Source organism: Antrostomus carolinensis, unplaced genomic scaffold, assembly GCF_000700745.2.
Source record: "Antrostomus carolinensis isolate BGI_N321 unplaced genomic scaffold, ASM70074v2 scaffold17634, whole genome shotgun sequence".
Lineage (NCBI taxonomy): Eukaryota > Metazoa > Chordata > Aves > Caprimulgiformes > Caprimulgidae > Antrostomus > Antrostomus carolinensis.
In genome coordinates, this window is record NW_010310613.1 from 95,061 (window position 1) to 113,084 (window position 18,024).

Consider the following 18,024-nt stretch of genomic DNA (forward strand, 5'->3'; position numbering starts at 1 on the left):
CCCAGCAAGGACTTCTTGTTATGCAAGCCAGGTTCACTATGTCATGCAGCATGATAGCAATAAAGTCTACAAGAATTTGTAATGAACTTCAATTACTAATAGATTATGGTTAATGGGAAATATGTGCAGTAAAGATATGGGTTTTTATATGCGCCTTCTGGTACTCTACAAGGCAATGATTTATGCTACAATTTATGTTAACATTCTCCAGTACGAAAAAAAGCCTAAATTGGTGGAAAGCCACTCCATCCATAACAAATATTTAAGATAATTTTGCACATCATGTAAATGAAGATGTAAAATTAGATATTAATCCATTTCATTTTAGCATTTGTATTTTTATTAAAAATGAAGACTTTGCCCTACTGTGTAATGACATTAAAAAATCCTATCATGGGCTGCAAGCGTGAATTACACTGATGTAGAAATGGCGACAGCAACCGAGCTGTAAGTGCATTTGTTCAATTTGCTGTTGTAATTAACGGAGCAGTGAGAATATTTTTCGACGTATGATTTAAAGTAACAGCCCTGAAGCTTCTCAGGCAGATGTGTGTGATGCGGAGGGGATATAGACGTGAAGAAGAGGCTCCTTTGGAGGGGGTCAGCCTTTTCCTCCCCTGCTTTTGCTCTCCCCCAGCCTTCCTGCGTGGCATCGCTCCATAGCCATGCCTGATCTGCAGACGTCGAGCTATTCCCTTCCCTGCACAGCAAACCTCCCGCAGGAATTACTTTGGGAAATAATCACCTGACACAGCATCAGAGCCACGAGCTCACGCTCACTTATCAGAGGGACACAGGCCTGGGTTTTTGCCTGCTATTTCAAAGGAGAGTTGTTGTTGCTCCTCCTCCCTCCCTCCCTCCAGCTTCTTTCTCCGGTACCTGTAGTATAATCTGTATATTCCAGGTTTATGTGCCAGTGAAATGAAAAGAAAAAAGGACGTCTCCTGATTTAAAATCAAACGCTGTTCAGAACCATCTCTGATGAACATGTAGATGCAACGTTAAAGATTGCATTTACCCACAATCACATTTCTGAAAAATGTTTACACTTCATATTGGAAATATATTTAGCCAGAAAGGGGCATCCATGCATGAAGAGTTTGCAGGATCATTTCTGGTATATTTTAAATACAGGTAGCCTGATGTTCATCTTGTTGCAATCAACTAGTGTTATACTGGTTTAAGACCATTGCTCTGAGCAAACCTCTGTATAAGAAATGCACTTTCTAGGGGTGTGAGTGAGGAAGACCCATCCTGTTGGACCACACATCCACCTGGGGGTTTGCAAAGAACAAGGCTGGTCTGGAGATATGCTTTTGGACTAAAATTCTGCTGGTTGAGATAAGGCAGAATTTCTGAGACGAAAAGAATTAATTCAGTGTGGAAAGCACACAGGTAAGCTCAAAATTGCCATATAAATTCCAGTCAGTGGACAACCTGGACTTTTCAAACATGCTCTGTTATAGCAGTATCTCACTGTATGGTTAAGAGTGATTCTTGCATGAAAATGTGGCTCTTCAGGATATTAGGAAGTTGTTTGAGAGATTTACAAAAACTCCTTCAGTTTTTATGGTCAAATGAGCATAAAATTGTAGTTTCCCACAGTCATTTCCTACTAAATAATACTTACAAGGCTTACTTCTTGGAAATGCATGTGTTACAAATTTCAAATTAAAAATAATTTATGCCTTAAGAATGCTCTTCTGATTCAGTTTTCCCCTAGCCCCTTAATGGAAGCAGCTCCATATACAGAATGGAGTTCACTGTAATTTTTTTCCACCATTTTTAAAATGAATTTCTCCTCAGAAGTAAAAGCAATGGCAGAAGACTGCCCTGGCATGTCTGGTTTTAGATAAGGAGTTTTCTTCTCCAGCCTGAGGTGAAAGTGAATTGAATCTCCTTTTTTTTCTTGTGTGTGGTCACATCCTCCTTTCATCTCTCCAGACCACCTCTGCTGTTCCTCATCTTTCCTGCTCGCTCCCAAATTTTCAGAACAAAACCTCCTCCCAAAACTCTAAAAAGCTTTTTTTCTTGTATTTTTTACCTCTACTAAACCAGAAAACAACAGGACATGTATGTGCATCTTGGTGCTGAGTTTTGTTGTTGCATTTTCTTTCTTTATTTTTTTTGTCCTGGCATTTCTGTGGCTCCCAAAGATACGTCAGTCCTGACAGGGTTGATGTGGCAATATTCAGCAGTCACCTCCTTCACACACGCCATTTAGAAGAGGTCACTGACAGCAAAAAAGAGCTACAAAAATAATTGTAACTTTAATTTGTTTCCCATTAAAAATACATGCAGCAATCTGTCCTAATGAGAGATTTTCTTTCCTTCCTGCTTCAGCATGTCACCGTCACAGCTTACAGGTATACTGAGGTCTCTCATGCAGGAATCTGTACGTAGCACTGTGTAAAAGTGGTAATAGATTGTGTTCTGTTCAACAGCTGAGAAATATCATGGAAACATTCTAAAATATGCTGGAATTAGTACTTGATCGCTAGTAGTGTGTTTCAAATAATTCACACTAAAATGAATATAAACAGCTATTAATGCCCTATATATTCTCTTGCTGATCACTTAAAATCTTTAATAATCTATATTGCATCAAAAATGTGTATGTAAAAATAAAACATAATTTCTTACAGCTAAAGCATTATCTAAAATAAACCATTACAACACTGAATCAATTTATTTCAATGTCAGAAAACACACCTGTCTCAGTGCATAAACTGAATATTCAGACTATTAAATTCATTCAAGTGACAATATTGTATTCCACTAGGCATCATGCATTGTAGAAAGCATAGCACTTCTTAAAACCCTAAAATCATTTAGCAAAGCAAATGCATCAACTAGCGGAGTGGAAAGAGCCACACATGGAGAAGGGACTGAGGAGATAAAGCACCTTCTTGCTGAACATCCTATACTATATATTGATCAGATTTACCTCACATGACCCCATTGAAAATGAAACAAATCTCACTGAAACCTGATAGTTTGGCATCAGAGTTTATTTTTACATCTTCCACACATGGCCCTTGCTGCCAGGCTGGTGAAAGGTTGTGATGAGGAGGTCTGTGTGTTTTAACTAAAAATACCAGAAAGCCCTATGTGGCAGCAGTAGCTGACTCCTAACAAAGACTTTGCATCAGTGCTCGTTAGTGAAATCCACCTCTCCAGGATGGCTGTTACCACAGTTGTGCCTCCACCACCTTCAGTCACTTCGCTCTTGCAGTGCCAGTATGGACATGGTTCACAATCACTCTGCAGGTGCCACATCACATAAACAAAGTGAAAATACAGGGAGAAGGAAGCAGTGCCATGAAATGGATCTGTCTGTGGAGGCAGGAGCAGGCAACCATCGCATGTGCAGAAGGTGTGAAGCCACTTTTGCAGTAACTTGAAGTCACAGCACACTCAAGAAATCCTATTAAGCAGCCACCCAAATCATCAGTCGTTCTGAGCCTCCACTCCTGACAGCTGCACTGAGAAGCTGTAATTTGCTTATTTGGTCTGTAGAGAGTTCTTAAATGAAGATGATGAAACCATGTATAGTTCTTATTTCTTAGGAAATAGTCAGGTTTCTGCAGTGCCTGAGTGAACGGCCCGAGTTACATCTGATTATACAACAGTAATATGATAAAGCACAATTAACTGCTTAGTGAGTTACACATTCATAGATTAGTGCAGAATTGATCAGGTATTAAAGCTCACTTACAACAACAGATATTAATACTAATTTCTTAACAGGCTCCAAAAGTTATACACCAGTACTGAAGTAAACTAAACCATTTATTAACTGTTTAAAACATATTTCAGCTGTTGACAGTTTGTATCTGACTATTTGCTTTGGACCAAGAAGCAAGAAGACGTTAACTCATGGCTCAATCACTATTACACTCAGGTTGTTATTAAAAAGCACCTTCCCATCTCTTTTTTCACTGCATCCAGGCTTTCTTAACTCTTCCATTACCTGATGCTTTAATTCAGGAGGAGCAGTTTTAGAGAAGTCACAAGTTTCTGTCAGGAAATCCAGCAACAGCTCCCCATCCTTGTTGCCTTCAATAAAGCAGCTCGTTATGTCCATGTGGGATGGGAGCTCATGCACCTGGTACTTCAGCCCAGCTGAATCCAGTATCCTTTTGATGTTAGCAGAGGAAACATAAGAGCAGAGATCACCTACAGGTAGGGAAGACCCATACTTGTTCCACAGTGTTTCCCAGCCACTGGTTCCTGAGAGATAAACCACCAAGAGAAAAATGCTCAGGAATAAGGAAAAATACTACTTCAACAAATTTGTGGTCATAAGTTTTTTTATGTTTTCATTGTGACTGGGGTCTCCCCGCAGAGTTAGGACATCTGTCCTGGGGTGTGGTGGAGATGGATGCCTCCCTTCTTACGTGCCTCACAGCTGGGGGCTTCAGGAGGGGATGGACTTGCTACCTGCCCCAGAGCTCCAGCACCTCCAGCTAAGCCTCCAGCTGAGGCCAGAGCAGCTTGTTGTGCTCAGTCCTCCTCCCTTCCACTGCTTCATGCACATGGGCAATATCTCTCAGGGACATCCTTCTGTAGTCCATGTGCTGAACATGAGCTATTCAGAGCCATCATCTTGATTGAAATTGTTCCCTAGATTTCAGCTGTCTGGAAGATGAAATCCTCTCCTGTTTCTTCACCTCATTACTTTGTGGTCAATCTATACATGAGCCTCATTGAAACACTTACTGCCAGTAAATGATCTCTCTGCTACATGAAATATGTGGCGTGCAAAACCCTGTTCATGTTGTCCATGCAGCTGGGTGGGTGGTGGAGAAAAGGGTGAGATGGATAGAGCCCAGGATGAAGCTACACCATCCTCCTGGCCTTCAGACTGTGTGCTATTTGGATGTGCAAAGATGAAGGGTGAGGAAAGCATGGGCTCCTGTAGCACCACCATCACCCCCAGAACTAAGCCCATGCTCATGCACGCACCTCTTCTCAAGGGATGTTTTACAAAGAAAACCAGCTGGTTAAGCTGAAAACACCCCAGATACTTCTTCACATCTTTGTTTTCCCTCACCCTAGATGTGTGATTCGGCATTTCTGCTATAAATCATTTATAAAAGGATCACCCAGAATGACTGGACGGGATGAAAATAACTTGGAGCCTAATGAGCAGCTCTTGAGAGTTATGACAATAAATCTCCATAACTACCAAAACCAGTTGCTTGGCGGTTTTGCAAATGCTTTATCTGCAAACAATTATTTATAGTCAAAGAAACAGTTTGGTGTTTAGAAAAGGGGCTACAATATTTTCTTTCACCTGCTGGAAATTGAATGCAGAGCGCTAATTGCAGAAAATTTGCTGGTGTCAGTGCTGTGTGACTCAATGCCATCTCCGAGCCGAGCAATTATACACTACCTGAACGCAGCATTATTATAATAGCTCTCAATAGGCTCAGCATATGGCACTACTTTTGTTTTCAAGGCGATGTAAACAGATTTTTTAAATGTGTTAAAAATAATGCAGCATAGCTCTTGCCACTCGCCTGCTCTCCCGGCAGGGATGGAGCAGGAGGGATTGCAACCTTCACCGACTGACCAAGCCCTCTCCTATCAATGCTATTCCCAGACTGTTTTTTAATTAACACACCCTAATGTGTTTGTGTTGGAGAGGATATTACCTTCATTTTTTGAAACAAGATTTGTTCTGTTTATCTTTCAGTACCTCTTTTGCTTCAGTGCTCATTTCCATAACACTTCTTCCTTTCCCTCTCTATAATCTCCAAGGTTTTCCCCTTCCTTTCCTTTCCGCTATTCTGAGCCCTACTCCTCTCTCACATTTTCTTACTGTCCCCAGCAATTTCTACTCCATTCTGCTCCGTCAGAAAACACAGAGTTGCCTGGCCCCAGAGAAGACTTAAAATACTTTGCATGAATTCAGATTTTTAATCACATTACTTTTGAATAGACACATGTGCCTCCCCGTGTTCACATTTCATGAGTATCTAAAGGGACAGGTTAAGCAACTGGAAATGAGTTTCAATTAACTATACGCAGGTAATCAGCAGTAGTCTGATGTTATGATCTATTCTTGTTCAGATAAAAAACAAGAACAGTGATTCAGATCACTTAAAATACAGCTTTCTTGTAGTGAACTGCTTAAAAACACTTTAAACCAAAAAAATTTTGGAGAAAAATACGTTGAATAAATTCAGCTCAGAGAAGTGCCACTTTGTTGTGGACCCTTCACGGACACAAAAATGGAACTTCATCAAACACATTACAGTTTGCAAACATGGACAAATTCAGTAAAAAATTAAGCTTAAACCTCTGAACAAATAACATTTAACAACCCTGAGAAAACTATCAGATGTGATTGTTTACATCATTAAAATTTCCATAGCTTGTGAGGTAAATTAAAAGCTTTCTAGAGTCAAACTATAGCCCATCATTGCAGTATCTCTAGCATACCTCACCCACAGCACTTAGAAGTTGTCGTTTACTCTGCTCCCACATTTTCCTGCTGGGTTGACCACCGAGCATCTTTTGGAGATCTGAAACAGCCTAAGAATGCTATTTTCCACCCAAAATGATTATATTAAGGAAATGGGCAGTTTGAGAAGAAAATGAACCATATGTGCTCTAACACCTGCTGTATGGCACAGACGAGCCCCATTGTAGCTGTTTGTTTAATGCTGCAAGTCTCCAGGAGTGAGATAATGTCGTGCCCAGCCTGAAAAGCCTCTTACAGAAAATAGCAGAGGCTGGAGGAGCTCTTGTGAGTGAGAGCCATGGGATGGAGCCTTTTGCCCGCTGTGGGTCTTTCTGCTGCCGTCCGTCACTGGCCAGGCTGTAGGACAAGGAAGGGCAGAGGGCAAGAGAAAGGCGTTCTGTGCCCATGGCAGAGGTTTGCTGGCTTTTGCAGCATGAGCTGAGCAGATATAGATGGCATTCAGATTTCAATGGACATAGATGAGTGGACACCATTTATTATGCAGCCATTTCACCTCTATAGGATGTTTTCAATAAAAATTGGTTTCTTGCTGACCTGTGTTGAACTTGCAGGAACCCTGAGGCTCTTGCTCGACCAAGCAGTGCTGATAAAGCAGCTCTCACCTGATACCAGGATAATGAGGAGCTTTGCCTGTGCTTCCAGGAGGCTGTGAAAATACCGGATAGTCGCTGGGACATCTTTCACATAATACAGCATCTGGAAAGAGCAGAGATGCTGGTGAATGTTATAACTGGTACTACGAGGTAGAAGAAACCAAATGGGGGCAAACTTGAGAGAAGAGCAGCGGGATGACAAGATGCATTAGCACAATGTTGGTCAGTGGGCTCACCCTGCAAGCTCAGGGCTGTCACTGCTCTCTGGCTCTCCCAGGACCAAACTCATGTTCATTCATTAACCTGAGATAAAAAGATTTGCCTTTCTTAGCAGTGAACATGGCTTGTAATGGCCTCGGTAAACTTGGAAATACAAAGGTAATTTCGCAGAGAGGACAAGGAGCTTTGAAAACACTAGTTAAAATGTATTTTTAGTTGACTGCCACCCACAGCCTGGTTAATGTAGGACTACTGTGCTCAAAGTCGCTTTGCTGTAAGTCATCTTTCACTTTTGCAGTTCACTTATGCTTAAGTACTTTAAATTACAGGGAAATAAACTCACCTTTCTTCCCCTTAGAGTGGATAATGAGGTCACATACTTCATGCATACTTTCAACAGCCAAGCCTTTGACAACATTTACTTTGCAGAGACTTTTACCTGGATCATGTGAATGAAGTCCCATTTTTTAGACTTCTTTTCTGCATTCATTCGACTTTCATATTCATAAGCTGTCTCCTCATGCCAGGTAAACTTTACGTTCTCAAGGTTTGATGTCTTAGCCACGCGCTCTGAAATACAGGAGAAGGCAGGACAGAGTTATCTCAATTGCAAATACGAGACCAATTTCCATTCAGAGCTTTAATATATCCAAAAGTCATATTTAGGTAGAGAGTTTTGGTACCAGTTTAACACAACAGTAGAATATTTAAAACCTTGAGCACGTAAGTGAGAAGGGGGCTGTCCACGTCTTTGTAGGATGAAATCTTAAGAGGGTCTGATGCTTTACTCTTTGCACCCTCATTTGGGCTCCTCCAGTCTTTACCTGATTGAAAAAAATAACAAACCCAAAAAAACCACCTCTTGCCCATGACTGGCTATTGCAGTTGTTATCCTGCAACGTCCCGTCCGGTCGAGGAGGCACAGAGACAAACACTCACCCCGTCTCTGGGCCAATGAGCACTGACACCAATATGAGGATGCTGCAAATGGCGTTTAATGCTGTGCGACACAGTACTATATAGTGTGGGTTCACTACGTCACTTCCGCCTGCTTACATCACAGGCTAAATGCTATTGGCTACTAGGAGAGAGAGAGGGGGGTGTCTTACCTTTCCGTACAGCACGATATCTTCCGGTCGCCAGACCCTATCTTACTACACTGGCTCAAGTATTAAAAGATGTTGGCTGAAATAAACAGTTATGAGGCCATAAGCAGCACTTTTCATACTGAATGGGAGAAGAGGTGATGAGGTGATGGCCCCTTCACCTAGGTGCCACCCAAGACCCACAAGGCTGAGCAGAAGCCAGGCCATAATTAATGATTTTCCAGAGACTGAATAAATAGAGGGGCTTGAGGATGGATCAAGGGGACTGTGTTTTGGAGAGAAAGCACGAGTGAAATCTCAAGAAGGGCAGAGAAAGCAAATAGCTCACTCTGGGAATGTGTTGCAGGAATAGTGGGAGAGGGAAGGAGCTTCTCTCCATGAGCAAGGACCCATCTCTTTGACATTTGACTTCTGCTATGTTCCAATAAATGAGATTTTTCAAAAGCCCACAGTTTCAACCAACTGCTTCAGGTAAAATGGATACCAGTGTTTTAAAGCAAAGACTAGTATGAAGAGTGACACACGGTGTGTTTTCAGACCTTGATTATAACTGAGTACAGCAGAAAACTTGAGAAGTGGATTCAAGGAATCAGTTATACCGAGGGCCTGGCTCATCACTGCATTTCTGTGCTTTTATGGGAACAAAGCAGAGGGATAATTTCATATTTTAGGGGATGCTGGAATACTAATGTCCATCTGCTGGCATATGGAGCTCATCGCACTGCGCTCCTGCCTGGCACTCGGGATTGCTCCAGGACAAAGCTAGCCCTGATGCGATTCCCGTGCTTCACTGGAGTTAACATAAATTTAAAACTTAAATGGCCTGAAGGTAGACTGAGCCTTAGCTACAGAACACATGTTCAAAACAACATGATTTGTTAAGACCAGTGCTTTTATGCCACTAATCACAATGTTTCTCCTTTTGGGCTCTGGTTTGGGTATATCCTTGTAGATCAGATGAGAAATGCTCCGTCAGTGCTTATCTCCTCTCTTTTATGGCTGGAAATGGGCCACCCCTTTCAGATGCTGCTGCTGTTATTCTGTTTGGTTCCATTTATCAGTCACTGGCCCTGGTGCTTGCAGTTCAGATTTAATTTGCTGTTTTAAACACAGGCTTCATGCAGCAGTGGTTCATATCACCATCACAAATAATCTGGTGCAATCTGGTTCAATTCAATTGCTAAACAGTCTGCGAAGAGACACTAGGAAGAAAACTGAATTGCTTGCCAAGATGGGCTTTTAAAGTCAAAATTTCAGAAAGAGCAAACACATTCTGATTATGGGAAGTTTTTACCCAAAGATTCATTTGAAGCCAAAACGTATCACACTAACCATTTTAAAAACTTCTCCTGAACTGTCTTCTGGGTTCAGCACAGGTTGTTATCTGGATCAGAAGCCAGTCGTGTGCCTTTGATGGATGCCATCACAGCTGGACTGCCTGCAATTGTGCCACATCGTGCAGGCAAAGGCAGCACAGCTCAGTTGTGGTGCCACCAACACTCCAATTATGGTCACCAAGAGGTTTCACCTGGACACAGACCAGAAATGAAGGAAAGCCACAGCCTGGCCATGGGCCTTTGAGAACAACCTCTGTTGTCCCGCGCAGCCTAAGATAAACCTCAGTTTGTTGTCACTGTGAATCCCATTAAGAAGTTTTTCTTATGAGCATTGCTTTTCCTTCCCAAGGAGAAAATATCTGGTTAGGCAGAAAACATAACTACTGAATCCTCAGAGGCACAGATAATGTTTCCAATTCTCCCCAGAAAATCTTAGGACTCAGAAAACTAATTAATGATACCTACTGGGGACATGATTAATTACCAAATAAGAAAGTTTAAAGAAAGAAATTCAGATTAATATTTCATTTCTAGCTTATCATAATTCTTAAAATAAGGACAACAACTTATATTTTCTTTAACTTTCTTCTGCAAAGAAATTCACTGAAGTAGGATAGGACTGCCAGTTAACTGGTGGTAGGTGGTGAGACCACTAGGAAAACTCAGTGGAAATCTATTCTCCCACAGCCTATAGTCCATGGCCCCGACAGAACAGGAATGCTTTGTGCAAGTGGCCAAATTGTCTTCTACACAGAGCAGATGCTGTGTTGCCCATTCTTCACCATCTCAGCCTAGAGCAATGTCAAACCTCCTGGGATTTCGCATGTGTCGTCTTTTGAAAGATCAGCTCCATGTAATACAGAAACAGATATTAAAAAATGATGTGTTTCCTGGGTGCCTTTGGTGCTTCCAGTGACTCTGAACTCCCTCACTGCAGGGAGAAAGAGATTGTTACTAATTTTATTTTTTTTAATTCCTTTTACTTCCACAAGTTACTCCATACTGACAATGCTTCATTTTTAAGGACTTAAGCAAGAGTAAGATCTGGAGATTTACAGCGTGGCTTTACAGTCTGGTATTTACTATGATTTGGAGCATTTCCAACACTGCAAACTGCTGACGAGTTTCATTCATGACTGCCACGTCCATTCAGCAGCCGCTCTCTGGCAAGGTGTGCTCTGCTCGGGGCTGCTCACAGCCTGTACTGTGTACCTGGTGTCACCTCCATACAAGACCATAATTACCTGCTAAGGTAAAGCCTGGTAGGTGTTAATCCAGTAATAATCAAACTGTGGATTGATATTTAGTGCTCACTTTGTAAGGCAATTTGACCAAAGCACCCCTGCTAACATTCCATCATCCTTGTATAATGCTTTTGGCTTTCCTTCATGGATGTTGCTCAGACCTTTGGGTTGGTGGAAGGAAACAAGCTGTAAGTCACAGAGCACACAGCAAAAATCTTTCCAGTCCATCTTGCTTTCCTGTCCATGTTTTCTAATTCAAAGGATGATAACTAAGTGCATCACTGTGAGGTTTAGCTATTGGTTTGGAAACGATTTTTAAGATATCTGAAAATTACCATGAGACACTAAAATTTTCCCTTTGATATTTAGGAATGATCCTGATCCAGATGAAGGAGAAAAACTTTCTGAAATGTGGGACTTTTACTCTATACCCATGCAATTACCCACCATTTCCCACCTTGCTTAGCTTTTAAGATCTGTGTAGTCCAAGCATTCGCCAGACAGAGTTCGTTGCAGTGTGACAGACTAGGATTTTAATGAAAGACTGAACATTGTTGAAGAGCAATGATGGCAAAAAGCATAAAATAGTGACTTTTTTAACTTTTAAGAGCAAATTCTGACAAGAAAGCATTTGAAAGTGGAGTCATCCAGCATTCAACTCTTTTTAATGCATTTAGAGTACTTAACATAAATTTAATTTATTTAATGTAAAAATACCTTTGTACTTGGAGATTTGGTCAGCACTTGGCTCTACCACATCATTGTTGATGGTGACCCCCGGGTATCTGGCTTGTATTTTTGAGAGGATCAGCAGGTCAATCTCACCTAGGGAAGCAGGCAACATGAAATACAGAATGAAAGCAAAGCTCAGGCAAATGTTATCTCCGCCATCATCACATCCTCAGTTTTGAAGACTGATGCCTGCCATTCATGTACAGAAAATGTACCATGTTGGGTACATGTAGCTGCCCTGTATTCTAAGCCGATTGCCCCTGAGGGTTTAGCTCTGCAATTTAAGAAAAATTTAAATATCAGTCCCAATTATCTTCATTCCTCCTGTTTGACTACCACCATCAGTGGCAAGGGGAAAACCAGACACAGTCACGCATGTGGCATGACCTCATATTTTCTGGACATAGCTTAACCTCCCAAAGAAGATTTTAACTGACTCTGGTGGTACCAGTTCTGATGGTCCCAAGTCACCAGCAAACTTGGTAGGATTTCTTAGGAGTCAGTTAGAACATTTTTAGCCAAGCATCTCACTGGTTACTGGGTCAAGTGGATGAGGGAGAAGAGAATATATGTTTACACTGGAATCAGAAACAACATCCATGTCTGCATGTCTTTAGTGTCCTGTGACTTTTTCCGTAAGTACAATAAAGTGCACATGCCATTTATGTTTCTCCAGCACCTGTTTACAGAATACCTCCGAGCTGACTGTATTTTGTGAGGAATAGTTCTCTCTGGATACTCTTCAGGATAGCTGCAATCATTTTACCAATGGAAGCACAAATAGATCCAGCATTTCAAAATTTAAAAAGAGCTGCCATCGCCCTTGGCCACCTGCCTTCATCCGCAATATAGGAAGCTCAGGGAGATGATGCTCCTGACTGAGGCATGGGTCCAGGGACAATATCATGCTGGCTTGCTTAGCTTTCTTAGGGCTCACTTCTGCTTATTGTGCTTGAACAAATTTTAGGTGGAAAAAAATAATAGAAGAATAAATTAAGGTAGAAAGAGTGAAGCAGAGGATAACTGTGGTGGATAAGAGACCCAGGGGTCATGTTACAAACAAATACTGAGCTTTGTCCTGAAAGATATACTTGTGTTTGCACACAGCTCCAATGTTATAAAATCCCCTACAAATGACAAAAATTGTGCATTGAGTAGAAGATCACGTGTCGAACCCCGACAGCCAGACAGGCCCTTGCCAAGGGACTGTGGAGGGAGTGCTCTCACCAAATTAGCACTTCCTCTGCCCATCCCCACGATTTTCAGTGCCCTTGGGTTCCCAACACTTCAGCCTTAGCTCCATTATACAGATTTGAGATACAAAAGGAAAATATTTGGTGTTAAATAGCTGTAATGCGTACACCAGAGCTCAACCCAGCACACCGGGTCCTCCCCTGGGATGGTCCTTTCATTATGAAGAGCTCTTTGCCTGCTTCTGGCCCCACCACACGTCACCACAGGTCAAAATCCGACACCCCAGCCCAGCTCTCACCTGCTCATTAACACTCTGAGAATGTAACATAAAAAGTGAGGAAGAGTTGGATTTTTTTGGACTTACATGTTTTTCTTACAGCAACTAATATCTCCAAAATTTACATGGCATCTGTGCATGCACGTTCTTTAAGGGAGGGAAATTGAATTTCTGAAGGAGCGGAAATAGCTGCAGCTTTGCTATCACTGCAAACCCTGTATTCTGTTTAAAAATCAGAGCAAAGCCAGTTGTCTGCAGGCTGCTGCGGTAAAATTTAGGAACATAGAATTTGTAATGAACTGATGCAATATTTTTGATTTTTGGTTGCTTTACTAACTTTCTTTAAAATGGATTAGCCCTTTGAAAAGGCTGTGCAGGTCCCGATACAAAAAATGTGAATTTCACATTTCCCTGTGCAGTTAGGTTCGTATATTCCCTACCACCCTTGTATTGTTTTTAACCAAAAAAACCCACCCCTTTGATTCATAATTTAATCCACAGCCTTAATTGACTTCGGTTAGCTCTTTTATATGCAAACAAGTGTCCTGAGGCATTTTACAGTCAAATCTGTGGCAGCTTGCTTTATCAACAATTTGGCAATTAGGCTATCCAAATTATTTAAACTCTTCAACATAATTACCTTTTAAAGGCTACCACTATGTTCACCATTAAGTTTCTAATTAAACATTTTACGTAACGGGATAGTTTATAGCACAGTTGCTACTTTATAGCAGCGTTGATGACTTTTATGGTTTTTAAAGGTACAGAGTGCTGCGCGCTGGAGTGTGAACTTAATAAGGCAGAGGCTGGAGGCGAAGGCAGGCGCTGTAGATGGGCGGGTGTAATGGGATATGACGCTGCATTAAATGGTTTGCTTGTCTCTTGAGGTGGAAAAGTGGAAAGGAAACGCTTTCCTTCCGTGCTGCCTCCCTGCGAAGCACAGGGGAGGATGGGGCCAGGGCAGCTGCTCCATCAACACCCTCCAACTTCAGCCAGGGTTAGCTGGGAGGATTTGAGAATTTGCTGCCTCCTGACCTCCCAAGGACCCATGGTGGGAACAAGGCAGTGATGTAGGGTTTTTTATATCACAAAATGAGTTTTGCCTGCACATTATTGACTGAAGAGGAGGGAAGAGGAGGGGCAGGTGCTGATCTCCTCTCTCTGGCCACCAACGAATGCCAGGAGCAGAGGAAATGGCAGGAAGATGTGGCAGGGGAGGGTGAAGTTCACCATGAGGAAAAGGTTCTTGAGGCAGAGGGTGGTGGAGCACTGGAACAGGCTCCCCAAGGAGGTGCTCATGGCATCAAGCCTGACAAGATTCCAGAAGCATTTGGCCAAGGCCCTCAGGCACATGGTCTGAACGTTGGGATTGTCCTGTGCAGGGACAGGAATTGGACTCATGATCCTTGTGGATCCCTCCCAGCTCACAACAGTCTATGATTCTGTGATTCTATGAGTATCCATCACGCTACACTGGAGTGAGCCTGGTTAGGGAGTTAAGTACCTCACTAGGGAAAGCATTCCCGTTAATCTATATTTTTTTTCCTTTTTTTTCAGAAGAATGGTTTCCCATGTTTTGAAAGCAAAGTCTTTTCCAAACAAAATGATTCTATGATTCTCTGTCACACTGTCTGTTTTATAACTAACGCCCACTATTTACATACAATTATTTTTACTAATTAGGAGAGATTGACAAAGCTGAGGTTAGTCTTTGGAGATGGTATGACTAAAGCATTTAAACTAAATTTACTTTTCTTATAAAATTAAACTTTGGTGGCTTAATGGGCAGACTAGAATTACAAAACATAGGCTTTAATTATGGGGGAACTTAAGCAAGAATTTAATGAGTAGAAGCCACTTGATGTTATTGGTATTGTTTTTCCACCCAGTGAACTTCAGATAAGAAACTTATTTCTTCTGATTTCTCATGGATTTCTTCTGGAGCTTATGTTCAGCTCCAGTGGTTTTGGGTGACAGTAGCTCCAGGAGGGGCTTGCACATTGACAGTGGTCAGCAAGTAGGTACAGGTAAAAGGCTGACACATACCAGGGCAGGAGACAGCAACAATGTGGAGTTACCACATCAATAAATAGTTACAGGGGGTAGTAAATGCAGTACAAGTAAAAATTTAATATTCTAAGATCTAAGACGGTGTTTTTTTGGCATGGAAACACTATGGGGCAGTTCAAGTCTCTCCCTACCCTCAAGGAGCAATGTTGCAGGAGATTTTTTGTGGAGGACATATGAGAATCGGGGTGGGGAGGCACAAGCTGTTTTCAGACAATATGGCCACACACCAGCTAACACCATCTGTCCCCTGGAGCTGACTTTTCAAGAAAAGACTTATTTCCCACTCCACTCCTTTCTGCAATTTGGAATCCTATATTCTTTGAAAAAAAAAGGGGAAATGCATACCAATATTGAAGTTCATAGCATACCTGCTCCACCACCAACGCTTAGAACATTGATTGTAGACTTCCCGTTTCCAATACTGAAAAACATTATTTATACATTTTAGGAGAGCTACCAGTAGAGAGGGTTACATGCATTCTGTGGAGCAGTGAAATTCCCATGAAGACTAAAATCTGCGGGATGAAGTCAAATGCAACATGAGCGTGTACAGGCATGCATGCAAGCAGGCAGGCAGGACCAGATTCAGAACTCTGCTTTTCGGAGATTCCTGATTTCCAGTCATTTTGTCAATTTGTAGGGGAGTTCTACAAATGAGTAGAGAGTTCATAGCAGCAGCAGCACATACACACCTTCCCCATATCTGTGCTTTGAGGACCAGAGATCTCCCTGGGGTCTGGACCAGCAACATAAAAATTATTTATAGAAGTTTCGCATTTTGCAAAAAAATGCAGAGGAAGAGGGGAGAGTGTAATGCATTTTAAATCCCTTAGTGAGGCTCTGGCAGAGCCATAAACCTCTGGGCCCAGAGAAGGGCTTCCCCAGAACCAGGATTTGACCCCAGCTGCTTGCTGCTCAAGTCAGCCCGCAAAGCAAGGGGTCCAGCAAAAAACACACATGGCAGGCAAAGCAGGAGCGTTATTTGCACATACTGGAGAGAGACTAAATATTAACTGAAAAGATTACTTTTTAAAAGATGCTTTCAATCAATTTTAACGTTAGAATGTAGCATCTGTTACTGCATTTCTGAGTTTATTCAGGGTAAAGCTGTATTTGCATGCAAGGAAACAATTCAGCCTTATCTCCTCCCTGCTAGGCAGGCTCTGTCCCGAAGAGCAGCCATTCAGCGGCGTGTGAAAATGAAATCTCCAGCCAAGCCCTATCACGGACCTACAGACGGGGCGGCCGGCGGTGAACAGCAATCTGCCTCTCGCAGACAGCCCCCTGAGCCCAGCTGAGCCCATCACCGCCACGGGACCGTGCCACCAGGCTGTCCTTCAGCTCGATGTGGTCACCTCCACGTTACCTCCCTATCAAAGCCGGCAACTGCCTCTCCATGAACTCCTGCATGCTCTGGTGCTCAGTCGAATTTGCGAGGAAAAGGCGGAAAGACTGGAGGTATCTGGTGGGGTCAGTAAGCAAGCTCCTCATAGGTGATGCCATGGCGGAGGTCGGAAGGTTGCAGGAGGAGACAGGTGGCTCCTTGCAGCTCTTCTTGCTAGCGAAGGAATAACAAATGCTGGAGAGGTAAAACCAACACGCACTTGGACTTTGCTCTTTGGCCCTGCTACTTCACCTTAGAGCACTTTAAAAAGTATGATGCAATTTTGCAATAGGAGCTGTAAATCAGATTGGAGCAGCAAAGGGTAATATATCATCTTTAATCTGTGCAGAGGAAATGCCAGCATTTTTTCACTGTGCTGACACAGGGCTCTGTAAAAACCCAGTAAAAGGATCTTTAGAGAGTTCTTAAATAAAAGAAAAATTCCCCTATTTCTTGAAGGCATGAAGAGGCTCCAAAGACTTGGTCTGGATTAGAAGGAAGTGCAACGCACATCTCCAGAGATGCTGGCAGATGTCTCTATCTGTTTCTTTAATCTTTTGATGTTCTCAAAGAGAATGCTGATGGTGGGGTGAAAACAATAAAAACCTTATAAATGCACTCTTTATTTTTCTAGTTCCTCTGAAGATAATGGTATGATTCCCATGGGCTAAGTAGTTAATTCTCAAAAGCCATGTGAGTTACTGGAATGGATGTTGTGCTAAACCCAGCTTACACAGCCTCGGGAGTAGGGGAGGCAGAGCATGCTACCTGGAAATGTCGGGCTGTACCTTGAAAAGTGCACAAAGACGTGCTCACCCCCTCTTAAACTTCAATTTAATCTATTATGTACTGTCCTAATTGGAAAGGAGAAAGAGGTCCTCTTCTTTCTGTCAGGTCCCAGGCTTAAGGACCACACTGTATCTTTTACCATCAGATCTGGCTCTTCTGCAGAGTTCATGTCCCAGCCACCTCTTGTTATTTTTATTGCTCCTTTTGAACTGTCTCCAGCCAAGCCCTGTTGCTGCTGAAGTGCAGCAGTCAAGAGCAAAAACCTCTCACAGCAGCCAGGACAATTTCCCTCACCCTACTGAGACCCCATGCCACTTGCCTTAGCTCACCAGCATGAGCACTGAAATACAATCCTTGGGCTTTTTCCAGACTACTTTTCTTGTCTCTTTGAATGGTAATTCTGTCCTCTGTTGTCCCTCCCAGCTGCATATCAAATAACAACAGTTTCATCCCTTCCCCAGATCATGAACGGAGACACAAATGAGTAGCAGGCTCAAGTTCATACTCAGTGTCCTGGTTTTTTAGCTGGGACGGAGATAGATTTCTTTTTAGTAGCTAGAATAGCGCTGTGTTTCGGTTTCAGCTG

General features: G+C 42.4%; 1 protein-coding gene across 1 annotated transcript; it reads right to left on the reverse strand.

The window, feature by feature from the left end:
* Window positions 1-3,877: 3,877 nt before the first annotated feature.
* Window positions 3,878-16,786, reverse strand: HNMT (histamine N-methyltransferase). The gene is made up of 6 exons (XM_010166482.2): window positions 16,632-16,786; window positions 15,634-15,686; window positions 11,710-11,817; window positions 7,745-7,875; window positions 7,096-7,189; window positions 3,878-4,233 (listed from the first exon to the last, which is right to left on the reverse strand). Exons 1-6 carry the CDS (start codon window positions 16,766-16,768, stop codon window positions 3,878-3,880), a joined length of 879 nt encoding a protein of 292 aa, XP_010164784.1. The 5' UTR covers window positions 16,769-16,786.
* Between the last annotated feature and the right edge of the window lie 1,238 nt (window positions 16,787-18,024).